The following is a 13,599-nucleotide window of genomic DNA, read 5'->3' as shown; positions in this document are numbered from 1 at the left end:
CTCTCTTTATATTCCATCAGTTATACCCTTATTCTAAAGGGAAAATACAATTTGTGTAACCAATCAAGCAAATAATTCGTGAAAACGGATAAAATGAATGACTTCCCAAACTAAACTATCAACATTAATGATCATTACATATTTCCATCAGTTTTTCTTAAAATAAAAGAATCGATGTCTGGTCCAGTCCTGGCCTATCGATGATTCTAATATCTACACTTTACCTGGCCTCATCGCACTTCGCTCCTATTGGCTGCTGAGCTCAGCGACGCGTCTCCAGCGAATCACAGACGACGACACTGAAGCGCGGCGCTGTCTCCACTCTGCAGTCGATTAGCCGTCCTGAGCAGCAGCAGGGAAATGTATGCTAACACGTGGAAATAGTGGATGTTCGTGTTTTGCTCTCACTTCAGGGTCCTGTCGTGCCTTTTTTCCCACGGTGCCTTGTCGACGGGGACTCAGCGGGACTAGCTGAAGGCCACAGTTCGCTGGCAGCTCCGCAGTGAGCCGCCTTATCTGCCGGAATCATGGCGGACAACGGGGACGACGATGCTCAGTACAGAATCAACGAGGGAGACTACGTCGTGCTGAAGCGAGGGGACATCTTCAAAGCTATGCAAATACAACCCAGGAAGTAAGTCCAACACTGTGGACTCCAAATATTATCAATACATAAACACCCTCAGATTATTATCATGTATTCGGATTTCTTAACAGGCACAGTGTGGGTGCTAGCTATCTGACTGACTGTGTTGTAGCATCACCACACTGCAGCCCTAGACAGTGGGATATCATGAGGTGCCATGCTCATCGCTGGTTTTATTCCGTGTCCCTCACAGGAAGGTGATTTTTGAGAAGCAGTGGTTCTTCTTGGATAAAGCAGTGGGTCATTTATACAGCACCACGTTTGAGATCATGTCCGGAGGGAACCTGCAGCCAAAGAAGCCGAAGGACGCAGAGGGTCCTGGTGGTGTGTAACATTCAGTAGACCTGTCTGCTGCCTGCAGGGGCATTTTGATTTCTTGTTATTTCCACACTGCATGTGCTGTGAGAGCTTTGACGAGTTCTGTCTTTTCATGTGTTCTTTACAGATGCAAAGGAGGCAGGCACAGACAACAGGCACATCATGGACGATGGGAAATCACAGAAACTGACCAGGGACGACATTGAGACGCTCAAAGAGCAAGGTCTGAAGGGCCAGGTACGTCTGCAACCTGGAGTCCACACACATACACAGAGAGAATAGATTATAGCACTGTCAGGTATCGGGTCGGTTCAGTAAAACTTTTTCACTCTTAGAATTCTGGACCAAAGTTTGAATGAAGGTTCATGTCTTTATTACTTAGTTTACATTTGATCTATTTAGTTTTGATGTTATATTGCAATTTAGGGAGCACACTATAGACTTGTATATGACATGCATACGTCCTGTCCTCATCACAATTCATTTCATTAATTTAGGGATGTTATGGTATGGATTTTATCTCACCTGCTCCTCTTGGTTTATCATAATCAGTATAGTATTACTACCTGCATCACAAACGTCAGGTGCAGTACTCAAGCTTAGTTCCAGTGCACCAAATACAAGTCGTCCCTCAAATATGATATTATTGGAGGCAAAGACTGAAAGCAATCGTGCGAGCCTCTTCAGCTTCTGTTACTTCTACTATGTATTATTTATGTCTCAACTTCCAGTAATTGGTCAAAAGGTCTGAACTATTCACTATGCACCTGTCACACCTGCTATTTTGGTTCAGACTGGGAAAAAAAACACTCCGACGTGTTCTTTCGTAGTTGAATTTGAGTTGGTTTTGTAGTTGTATTGTAGTTCTATTAATACACACTCAATCATCAAATGTGTCATAATCTGCTGCTGAGAAGTCTCGAACAAATACATGTTTAAATCATTTTTTGAGAAATGTGTGCTTAAACCTACAATTAAGTTGTTTCAGGTAAATACTTTATAAAAGTGAGGATAGATATTTGTGACGGACTGTTAAAGATTTATCTGTTGCAGAAATGCCACAGGCAAGGGAAATCGAAAAGTATGAAGATGTGATCAAGCACATTGTTGGTTTCTGTCTTGTCTTTGGACACGATCTGATAAAGTTAAGGTGTGTTTGTGTGCTCCACAGGAAATCATTCAGCAGCTCATAGAGAACAGCTCCACATTCAGAGATAAGACCGAGTATGCTCAGGATAAGTACATCAAGAAGAAAAAGAAGAAGTGAGTCACTTCCAATTACACAAACTCAAACTGTGACAGACTAAGAATAATGCAGAGTGCTGTAATTAGTGTTATCAGCTGTTCCCGTCTCGTGTTTTTCCAGGTATGAAAATACTGTGACGATTCTAAAACCGTCCTGTCGCATCCTGGCTATGATGTACCACGGCCGGGAGCCGGGGAAGATCTGGTGAGTCAGCACGTGGATGAACAGAATGTGCGAAAATGGCCTTTTAATGAGCGGGAAGATGTGGAAGTAAAATGTGTATGTTTCTGTGTAACGCAGCCACCTGCGGTATGACTCACTCGCCCAGATGTTGACTCTAGCAAACATCCACGCTGGCAGCAAAGTTTTGGTGTTTGAGACTTGTGCCGGGCTCGTGCTGGGCTCCGTCATGGAAAGAATGGGAGGTAATTAAGTCCTGCTGTTTGACTTGGCCTTTTCTGCTTATACTTTCTATTGTATTTCGAACTTTCTAAACAGAGCCCTTTCTTTGCCCTCTGCATAATTACCCTCCATTTCCTCTTCATCTAGGCTACGGTTCAGTGATCCAAATGTACCCAGGAGGTGGGCCCGTTCGAGCGGGTGTGGAGAGCTTTGGCTTCCCTGCACATTTCCACGATACGCTGCATGACTTTCCCATCTGCCATGTCAATGCTCTGCTGGCAGGCACTCTGGACACTGCAGCCAAAGACCCATGTGCTGGTAGGAGCTGCCTGTTTTTTAAAAATAATCTCTCGAAGGTGTTTATAGGTTTGTTTTCACATTAAACAGAGTCCTGAAATGCCCAAAATACCAAATGTTTCCTGGTATTAATGCTGCAATAAACTGATACGTCCGTTTCAAACAATGAAACTAAAAAAATGAAATAAAAAAAGAATACTTGTCGGTTAATGAGGTTTTGTCCTTATTTTCTATAAAATTTTCTATTACATTATACTGTAATGTTATGAAAAGTGTCAGTGCACACATGTTTTCATGTGTCCTTTACGTTGCCGTGGTTGTTGAACAATACATCCACTAGAGGGCAATGTCAACAGACATGGCGACGGGGGAGAAGGTTGTGATAATGCCTCTTTTTAAAAAAAGATTTCTGGTGGTACTGCTCCTTTTCTTCTGTATCGTTAAGCTTATAGAAGACGCACATAAATATGGACAAAATAAAAGCAGAAGTGTGGACATAAGGCTCTGTCTGTTTACGAAGCTAACGATGAGCATAAATTATGAAATAACAACTATTTTACTATTATTTTTGCCGTTAATTAACCAAAACATAGACAAGATTCATCAGCTGTTTTAGAGAATAATATGCAGAAAAGGTTACTTAGTGATTCAATTATTCCGTGACACTGAAGTGATGTGTATAATTCCAGATGAGAAGCAGTCTAACATGGCTGCAGAGGAGCAAAACCAGCCTGAGGCAGAACCACAGGGCAGTCCAGAGGAACGGAGCATGGAGACCAGTGCTGGTGATGACACTGCTGAGGACCAGGAGAAAAAAGAGAGGGAGAAACGTAAAGAGGCTAAAGTATGTCCAATATGTACTGACCCCACTGTCATACTTTACTCATTTACTTTTGTGCTCATAATGAGGAGGAAGTGATAATGTGACTATTTGCATATAGAGTGTGGAAATGAGATCAGTGGTCACAGGAAATACATTCACTATGAATTTGAATACCAGGTGTGAACACATGAACACACTGTGCACTTGTGATCAGATCTCTCAGGAGAGAAAAAAGAGAAATTTCAAAATTGGATGTAATAAATTTTTTTGTTTTTCAGGATCAGGAAAAAAGGGTGAAGCTGGAGGAGAAGAGAAAGAAGCTGGCGGCCGCTGCCTCCCTGCTGGAAGGCAGAAATGCAGACGGGTTGGTGTCACATTTTTTATTATTTTGTTCTTTTCCCCTCCGCTGTTCTGCTCTTTTCAGCATCAGCATCTTTCTCCTCCAACTGTCTGGACAGCATCATGTAGTCAACAACAGTAATTAAAACTGATCTGCAGAGATGAAGATTTGATGAATGATGATTAAAGTAATTTGTATCATCTCAATAAAAGTCATGATAAATAATTTGCTTTCCTCCGAGCCCATGCACACATTAACACTGGTGCCCTTACAAGGTGAACAGAGTGATTGCCTTGCAGTTTCCAGTCATGCTCAGTGAAGGATTTGCTTCACAGCCTCTGTGTAATTGATGGATGAAGTGTTGTGAGGGCGACTCCTAAGTATTGATCTGGTTAGGCTATTAACTTACCCCTCCTCCACATCATACCAGCCATGACATACACACTACAATAGATTTTCCACATGTTCCTAAATCAGCGTCTTTTTACTGACGGTCATTTCTTTATAGAAAGTGAAATTAATGTCTGTATTAGAAGGGTACTAAATCCTGAAGTTTTGGCGGTGAGAAGTCACATGGAGAGATATTACCTACCTCCACATTTCCAATAACATATATTCCACGTCAGACATGTTTGCGTGATCATCTATTTCTTTTGAATTACAGGTTGATTATCGCCAGCCGGTTTCACCCGTGTCCTCTCCTCATGAGCCTGCTCAAATTCCTCTCCCCCTCCAGGCCTTTTGTCGTCTACTCCCAGTACAAAGAGGTACGATCGTCATGACTACTTGCATCTGCTGGAACAAACACTATCGATGTCCTTCACAGAGTTTAGTTTAATTCAGCTGAAGGATCTCTCATTATCTGCTTCTGCACACAGGTTTTATTGCTAAAAGTTCCAGTGGGAAATGTCCTTATTTCATTACTGCGGCAGACATCGCTGTCACTGCCAAGGAGTTACAATGCCTATCAAGTCCCTGCACTTATTACCTCTATTGTGCTTATGTAGCTAAAAAGATAACTTTGTGTGTGTGTGTGTGTGTGTGTGTGTGTGTGTGTCTCTCGAGTCATTGCCGGTGCGGTCCTCGTCCTTAATGCCTCTTTTTCTATCTCTCTCCCCCCCTTTATCTCCGCAGCCTCTTATCGAGTGCTACACAAAGCTCAGGGAACAGGGTGGTACGGTCAGCCTCAGACTCACAGACACCTGGCTCAGACATTATCAGGTAAATTTGTTTTTACGCCTCCACACCAGCAACTAGCCATGGCCGGAGGCCTAATGTTTCATCTGTCCAAGCTTAGATCCCATCCTCCTTAACGCATGATCTCATTAACGCCTGGAGGGAGTTTGAATCGCATCTGCACGACAGACGCAAAATGAAGAAATAAAAGAAAACAAACATCTCAAGATGATAAAGCACAGCCCTGCATTTAAGAGACTCAGATGAAGAAGAAGCTTTCGGTGATAAGCGCCAGCACCGGTGTCGATGAGCTTTAAAACACGTGATCTCCCCAGCAGAATTTATACGTTACTTCCTTCCTCCGTCTGCTGCACCAGCCCTCACCAGAAGGCGCCGGAGATTTCTGTGTTGTTGTTCATGTGTGAAGGGCAAACTCCGGATAAAGACGTGACTTATTTGTGCAGACATTCTCTAGGGTTCATCCGTGAAAACGACTTATGTAACAGCGCCCTCCGCAGCCACAAATGGTGATTAATTCTGTCAAACTCTGGTGTTAAAAGCTTTTATGATGAAAGAAGTGTTGCTTGAAGTTTATCTTGTCTTTATACAAGAAGAAAATCATTGTTGCAGTCCTTCAAGTGTGGATTTACTGGAGTTACACCTCAGGCCACCTCTCAGTCAGTGATATCAGGGCAGATAATCTACATTTGGCGGAATCAATTCTTTGTGATAAAATACTTGTCACTGCCTCGAATCCATTATCACAGACCCTCCACAGCATTTACTCCTACTTCCCTTTTTTGTACTTTAGTGTTTGCATGCCCAGAGTGTGTTCCCCCACAGGACCAATGTGTTATTTCCTGCAGCTCTTCCTGTAGAATTAATGCATCCTGACTTTCTGTGCCGTGCCTCTAGGTGTTGCCTAACAGGACCCATCCTCAGCTGCTGATGAGCGGAGGCGGGGGCTACCTCCTCTCAGGGACGACGGTCGCCATGGACCGCGCCAAACCCGCAGCCTCCCAGCGAGCTGATGAACCAGCACCAAAGAGACTGAAAGTGACAGACACTGAGGGATAAACAAACACAGACGCATCAGATCTTCTAAGGGCACATTTCTAACGGCCTACAGGGATTTTTCCTCCAGTGCTGACCTTCCTTACTGCTGAACTGATTTGACACATCTGTAATAATGCAGACAGAGTGTCTGGTTTGCACACATCAAACCTCTTCTCCCTTCTTGTGTATTCAGATCAGTGCAGATTAAGGCGTAATACTAAGGGGTCAGTTGTAAGCCAGTTTAGGCTCTCGGAGCTCAGTGTATGTTTTATGGAAGAAACTGCAGAAATAATAATTTGCGTGCTGAGACAAACAGGTTTGTGTTTCACACCTCAAGACCTGGTGTAAAAACAATAAGTCTCTCCAGCCTCTCGGTTATAACTTTCTTTTTTTATTATTTTGTTATCCCTGCAGAAAGTGCCATTTGTTTTATGATCCCATCGCTTATGAAGCTTCACAAAGCTACATCTGTATCTGCACTGAATAAAAAAGTACTAAAAGATGTCTGAAAGCTTTGTTTTTTTTTTCCTATCAAAAAATAATTAGAGAGATCTTTGTTTGGTCCCAGAATAACTCCTTTTATTGAGCACAGACTGAGCAAACGCTTCAGAACACAATTATTTCAATAATCGGTTCCAGATATAATATGTTATTCTCACATTTTCTCTTTACATGTATAAACATCAAAACCATTCCCATGCGGATTAATTTGAGAACATCAAAATATCACAAATACAATGATAAACAAGTTGATCTTTTTTGGCAAGGCTCCAGGGTTTTTTATGTTGGTACACAGTAAGCACACTGAATTGGCAGACATGCGGTAAGACGGCGGCTGTGGCTTATGCACTCTTTTCATGCAACTTGGAGGCGATTTTCTGCAACTCCACGTCCATGGCTGCTAGGTTTTCCAGCTTTTTATCCTGAAAAAACACGCAGGATTTATACATGAATTAAATACAATCCAGTTTGTGGTCAAAACTGTGTGTTTTTGATCATGTATGGGACATAAATCTGGAGTGAATGATCAAGAATTGACAGATTTTCTCTAGGCCTGCTTCAGATTTGCCTAATAAGCAGACTTTGTCATTTCAGTTGAAAAAACCATTATCCCTTGAGCTGTAGTGCTCTTGAAATCATCAATAACCACCTATGTGTCAAGATGGGGAGTTCTCCACGGGCCTTTGCTCTCCTTTTAATGGGCACATTACGATTTGATTGCCCTGGGAGGCTTTAATCACGAGATTCCAAGTGTGATTATTGCAGCAGTCGTAAATGCTGGTGAGCGCAGATAGTGAAAGGGGGACCAACAAGCTGAGAGAACAAGCCCAGTGAGAGTAGAGCACATGTGAGTAATGCAAGAGTAGATTCTGAGCTTGACAGAGTTGGAAGGAGTCACTGCCTGAGATTTTCCTCTGGTGTATTTGGAACATGCTCATGAGGGACAGTTCTGGATGCACATTTGCACAGATGCATATTCATTGATGCTCTGTGGTTGTGAGGGCTAAATCCTGACATCTCCGTGTCGACAGGAGATTTCCATAATGAGCCCATGGCTGCTTTCTCCCCCAGTGAAACTGAATGGTGCAGGGATGAGCTTAATGGCTGCACTAGGTCATCTGGATATATGGTGGAAACTGTTGTAGACGGAATATCGTCTGTATATTTTGTGTTTCTTTTATCCTTCTCTTTCATCATTTCTTTTAAAGTATGTAGTATTGTATCTGCTGTCTTTAATAACATAGTATTCATTTGCTTCACTGTAGTTTTTTTATATTGTATTTCCATTGTCCTCTTTGTGAAGCACTTTGTAACTTGTTATTATTATTATCATTATTGATCACAGATATGATGCAACATGCAGGTGTAGCTGTTGTCACATTATGACCTTTAAGCTTTTCATTACTAAAATTATCATTTTTTGCCTGAACCCTTGCTGCTGCACAGTGCTTCCATCAGCTCAGTTAGATCAGACATTAGATTCTGTGTAAATCGCAGTCTACTGTAGCTATAACAAAGTACTCTTCCTAGACTTCAGTACAGTGGCCTAGTTAGAGCTTTAGAAAAGTGAACATGACAGCGATTGCATCCCCACATCTGCCATAAAGGTCTTTTCCGCAGTTAGTGAGTGCAGTGTTTACCTCCTGTGGAGTGAGGGCTCTCTGGAGCGTGCTTCTCTTTGCCACCTCCTGATTAGAATGGCTGGACAGCTGGTTTATCTTATAGCTCAGCAACTTGGCCAGGTCGTCCATCTGAACACATTCAATGCAACATTTTGTGGTGCGTATAACCATGCAAAGAAACAAGCAATTCAATTGTTTCAGTTTCATACAAGCAGGCAAAAAAATGGAAGTTGTCTCATCAAGCTCACCTTAGTTGCTGCATGTTCATCTGAATCCCTTTTAAACCAGGCGGGATGGTAGAAGCCTCTGTAAATCCAGGGATTGCGCTTTTCTGCCAGATACCTGAAAAACGTCTGCAGTTAGATTCCCAGTTTATCATCCCAGCACATGCATGGATTTTTGTCAATTTTCACTATGAAATGTTTTGATTTGGCTGCTATTACCGAACACTGCAACAGATTGTGCACTGGGATGCAAAATAGAGACATGCACAATTTAAGAGTCAAGAGAGGAGTACCTCAGGGCTTCGTCCCTGTCCTTGTCAGCCTCCTCTGATTCATCTGAAGCACCCCTCTGTTCCTCCTCCTCCTCTGATGAGTCTCCACCACGCTTGTGAAGTTTCTTTTTGTGGTGGTACCAGTGTGTTGGCTTCCATATGCGCTTTTCCACCTCTCCCTCTTCTTTTCCGTGTCTTTTGTCAAACCCCCAGTATTCCTGGCTGCGTTCTCCATCCGCCTCGTCTCGCCTGTCCTCTGAGAGCTCTTCATCACGTTTGTGTTTCCTCTGGTGGTACCTGCCTGGCCTCCAGTCCCTCTTGTCTCTTCCAGTGTCAAAATCCCAGTATTCCTGGCTGCGCTCCTCGTCCGGCTCTTCCCTGGCTTCCTCCGAGAGCTCTTCATCACGTTTGTGTCTCCTCTGGTGGTACCTGCCTGGCCTCCAGTCCCTCTTGTCTCTTCCAGTGTCAAAATCCCAGTATTCCTGGCTGCGCTCCTCGTCCGGCTCTTCCCTGGCTTCCTCCGAGAGCTCTTCATCACGTTTGTGTCTCCTCTGGTGGTACCTGCCTGGCCTCCAGTCCCTCTTGTCTCTTCCTGTGTCAAAGTCCCAATTCTCCTGGCTGCGTTCTTCATCTGGTTCTTCTCTGGCTTCTTCTGAAAGCTCTTCATCACGCTTATGTCTCCTCTGGTGGTGTCTGCCAGGCCTCCAGTCCCTTTTTTCTCTTCCTGTGTCAAAGTCCCAGTTCTCCTGGCTGCGTTCTTCATCTGGTTCTTCTCTGGCTTCTTCTGAAAGCTCTTCATCACGCTTATGTCTCCTTTGGTGGTGTCGGCCAGGCCTCCAGTCCCTCTTTTCTCTTCCTGTGTCAAAGTCCCAGTTCTCCTGGCTGCGTTCTTCATCTGGTTCTTCCCTGGCGTCTTCTGAGAGCTCTTCATCACGCTTATGTCTCCTCTGGTGGTACCTGCCGGGCCTCCAGTCCCTCTTGTCTCTCTCATCGTCAAGACCCCAATACTCCTGGCTGCGCTCTTCGTCTCCCTCGTCTTCTAAAGGCTCTTCGCCACGTTTGTGAAGTTTTTTCTTGTGGTGGTAGCGGTGTGTGGGTTTCCATATGCGCTTGTTTCTTTCCTCCTCCACCTCGTTCCCATGCCTTTTGTCTACATCCCAGGACTCTTGGCTACGTTCCTCCTCTGGCTCCTCCCTTTCGTCTCCTAAAGGCTCCTCATCTCGTTTGTATTTCTTTTGGTGGTATCTCCCAGGCTTCCATTTCCTCTTCTCCCTCCCTTCGTCTTCTTCATCTTCATCCTCAGATCTCTTTTCCTCAATGCCCCAACTCTCCTGACTGCGCTCGTTGTCTTCTTCCTCGTCCCGTTTGTGTTTCCTTTGGTGGTATCTCCCAGGCCTCCAGCTGCTCCTCTTCTCCCGCTCTGCTTCTTCTTCTGTGTCATCATGTCTCTTTTCCTTCTCATCACCCAGACTCCAGGACTCTTGGCTGCGCTCATCCTCGGGGGTTTCCCTCTTCTCATCCACGGATTTTAGGAGTGCCTCAATGTCTTTCACATCGGCTGCCTTTGTCTCTGTATCCTTGGGCTGAACTTTGACCACCTCCTCATGAGATATTATCCCATCCTCGCTCTTCTTGTCCAGTGGGGTGTGTTTAACCCCTGTGACAGAGCAAAAGAAACATCACGAGTGATGTATAGATACATTTCAAAATGCCCTTAGGGACACGTTATGATTGATTTGTCATTTAATTTCAGTGTAGATGAAATTGAGTATGAGTTTGAATCCCTTCTGTCATATAGGAGAAAATATTCTCTTGAAGGTAGAAGTGGCATGAAAACTGTGATCATAATAATCTCAATTACTCTTTTTTATGTAACCAACTGCTCTGCAAGATATTCAGCGTGACTGTATTTTCATCAGCTCCTCAGTGTGCACTGCATCAACAAACAGCCCTCTCCTAAAATGACCTATTTTAAAACTATGTAGGCTACATACAACAGCATTTTAATGTTCTATCCATAAGCAACATGGGAATTAAGAGTGGCCCGTGCGCTACAGACCTGCTTGGAGAATGTCTCTGCATTCCTGATCCAGCTGAGAGTCCGGTGTGGAGAGAGCTTTGGACAGGACTTCAACCAGGCATCGTGTAACCTGCAAGAAATCCAACAAACTCAACATGCAGCTCCAGGATTCACTTTATAATCATTGAATTCTATTAGACAAAACATACCACATCTTCTCTCTGACCCTCTTTCCCCACTGGAAGCGCTAGATTTTCTGCATTAGAGGAAAGACAAAGTATTTAAGGTGACATAACACAAACTGGGTTTGTCTGCATGCATTCAAATAACTGGAGTCGTCTCTGCCTCTGTCCGTGGTCCTGAACTGACTTCCACTAACTTCAACAGGGAAAAGCAACAGTGATCACCAACCTGCCCACAGAGCCGCCACCGCAACAACAAGAAGAAGCCTCATGTTGGGGCGAGGACGAGATCAGGGTAAATCCCACATGTGAAAAAAAAATCACAGCCGTGCCTTGGAGTCCCGTCTCTCCGCAGGAGAGAGCTGCGCTGCTCTGGAGCACCGGAGCAGAGGGGAGCGCCTCAAATAGGCGGAGGAGTGGGCTGGAGGAGCGTGGGAGGAAGCCTCCAGGCTCCTGGCTCCCTTTAGTGTCATGACTCATTAGACCTGCAAGAGAGAGAGAGAGAGTGAGTGGACTGGAATTGCGCACGACGTCGACATTTCGTGGCAGGCTCGTTAGAAATCCCGTTAGTGTCACGGTTCAGGTGATGTGGTTTTAAACTGGTTTTCATCTTGTGTTGCGGGTTAAATGCCACAAGACGATTGAAAGCAAACCAGGAAGAATTGTTAGTCCTGCACAATGACTTTGCGTTTGAGAATGTTTCTTTATCGTTCATCAATTGTTGCCTTTTAATTTGCTTTTCTTACTGTTTTCCCCTGATCCTGCAAGTCCTTCTTCACCATGTATTAATTAGTCTATGTTTGTATAGTGCATGTCTATCTGGAATGGGCTGTTTTCTTGTTCGTGTTGATGCTCTGAAGCTACTTCAGAATTATTAGTGAGTTCTCCTCAAACAGTTCTAACATAAACTTTAACTTGTTATTGTTTGTGTGCTGGATGTGGTTCGCCGAGGTTTTAGAAACAGTTCATGGGGCAGAGAGAAGTTAGAAAACTTTGTGTTCATCCTACCTGGTTTATCTGCATACAAATACATTTATACAAATTCAACTGAAATTGCTTTCAAAATAAATGCTCTGTAATTTCGCTCGGTATAAAGTATCACATCAAGAAAACTAGCATTTTGCTTTTACTTTGAAGACATACTTGTAAAGAGGATGTGATTCTATGACTGTTGTTGCAATTATAACAATCAGAAATGGTGAAATAAAAATAATCAAATTATCAAAATGATTTTGACCTGTGGTTTGACCTAGTCACCAACCACTGGTGAAGTTTATCCAAGATTAAAGAAGATCACATGTTCAACTCAGTTTTCAGACAAGTGCCCCACCCCCGATGACTTTTTCTTAATATTTTACGTATTTGTGGCCACATTGCACCACACTGGACACTGCACTTCCTTTGGCAATTTACAATGCACATGCAGAGTGTGAAGTTGATAAATGGTATTTGAGATCATCTTTCTACTTGGGAACACAGTTTAGAGATCCAGCCATCTGACATCTGGGCAGAAGAGTTTTTCGTAATCAATCCTGCAACATTGATTTGTTTTACAATGTCATTTTATAGTTTTAAAAGTTTTAATGACATAACCTGATTTAATAACTTGAAATGATTCAAGTTATGTGGGAAGCCCTCTTTATTGCTGCTGCTGTTGGGTTGCATTAAATCAGTTCGCAGACATATTCATTTTATTCCTCTGTGACTAATTCACTCAAAATTAAATGCGTATTTACTCCTTTGTGTTTCAAAACAGGCATAACAATGTCTCCTGTTGAAGTTATGTAACAAGCCTTTTTGCCCTTCTTGTATGCTAGCTTAGATTAATAAATGTATGCTAATATGCAACATATTAAACAGAGTCAATGTCACAGCATATGCAGCTGAGGGGTGTGACCAACCCTGAGTCAGAATATAGCCCAACTGACTCCTCAGTAATTAATTCAGAAAATATCTCATCATATTCCTTGTGACGGTTCCACCATTAGCTCAGTGTTAGTATCATTTTGTTACATTTCATTTGAGTAAAAACCTGACACATAGTTTGTTCACAGCTTTATTTTCTGAGTTGGGTGTATAAAATATTTACTTGACTTATTCTCTTTTCTTTTTAGTTTGCAAATAACACTTAGCCTCTGTTTGCTTCGAGCTTGCCTGGCAAAAGGCCAGAAGCCTGCAGGAAGTGACCTTTTTAGACCAGCCCACAGGAAGTGGAGGAGACCAAAGCATGATTGAAGAGTTAGTAGTTAGTATTTGTTTAAAGCTAATCTTGTTTGTTTGTGTATCTACTTATTTTGCTAGATTGTTTATGTTTGTATGTTGACCGTGTTTTTGGGTAGCTAATGTGGTATCTTGGATTAGCTTTCCCCTGTGTGCCTGTCTGGACTAGTCCACCTGGGTATGTATACCCCTGTGTATCATTTGTAAAGGAGGTCTGTTAGTTATGTTGAAAATATAGTTGTCTTATTGTTTAG

General features: G+C 43.1%; 2 protein-coding genes across 2 annotated transcripts; one reads left to right on the top strand and one right to left on the bottom strand.

Moving 5' to 3' along the window:
- Nucleotides 1–306: 306 nt before the first annotated feature.
- trmt6 (tRNA methyltransferase 6 non-catalytic subunit) lies at nucleotides 307–6,806 on the top strand. Its single transcript, XM_020091630.2, has 12 exons — nucleotides 307–634; nucleotides 840–970; nucleotides 1,092–1,201; nucleotides 2,136–2,227; nucleotides 2,331–2,414; nucleotides 2,511–2,635; nucleotides 2,760–2,930; nucleotides 3,599–3,753; nucleotides 4,011–4,096; nucleotides 4,737–4,839; nucleotides 5,207–5,293; nucleotides 6,164–6,806. The coding sequence occupies exons 1-12, from the start codon at nucleotides 528–530 to the stop codon at nucleotides 6,323–6,325; spliced, it is 1,413 nt and encodes a 470-aa protein (XP_019947189.2). The 5' UTR covers nucleotides 307–527; the 3' UTR covers nucleotides 6,326–6,806.
- A 51-nt stretch (nucleotides 6,807–6,857) lies between these two features.
- chgb (chromogranin B) lies at nucleotides 6,858–11,553 on the bottom strand. The gene is made up of 7 exons (XM_069515016.1): nucleotides 11,355–11,553; nucleotides 11,153–11,199; nucleotides 10,983–11,073; nucleotides 8,945–10,580; nucleotides 8,676–8,769; nucleotides 8,446–8,556; nucleotides 6,858–7,227 (listed from the first exon to the last, which is right to left on the bottom strand). Exons 1-7 carry the CDS (start codon nucleotides 11,395–11,397, stop codon nucleotides 7,147–7,149), a joined length of 2,103 nt encoding a protein of 700 aa, XP_069371117.1. The 5' UTR covers nucleotides 11,398–11,553; the 3' UTR covers nucleotides 6,858–7,146.
- Nucleotides 11,554–13,599: the final 2,046 nt, after the last annotated feature.

This window comes from Paralichthys olivaceus, chromosome 19 (genome assembly GCF_024713975.1).
Source record: "Paralichthys olivaceus isolate ysfri-2021 chromosome 19, ASM2471397v2, whole genome shotgun sequence".
NCBI classification, from domain to species: Eukaryota; Metazoa; Chordata; class Actinopteri; order Pleuronectiformes; family Paralichthyidae; genus Paralichthys; species Paralichthys olivaceus.
This window is presented reverse-complemented; position numbering and strand designations above follow the sequence as displayed.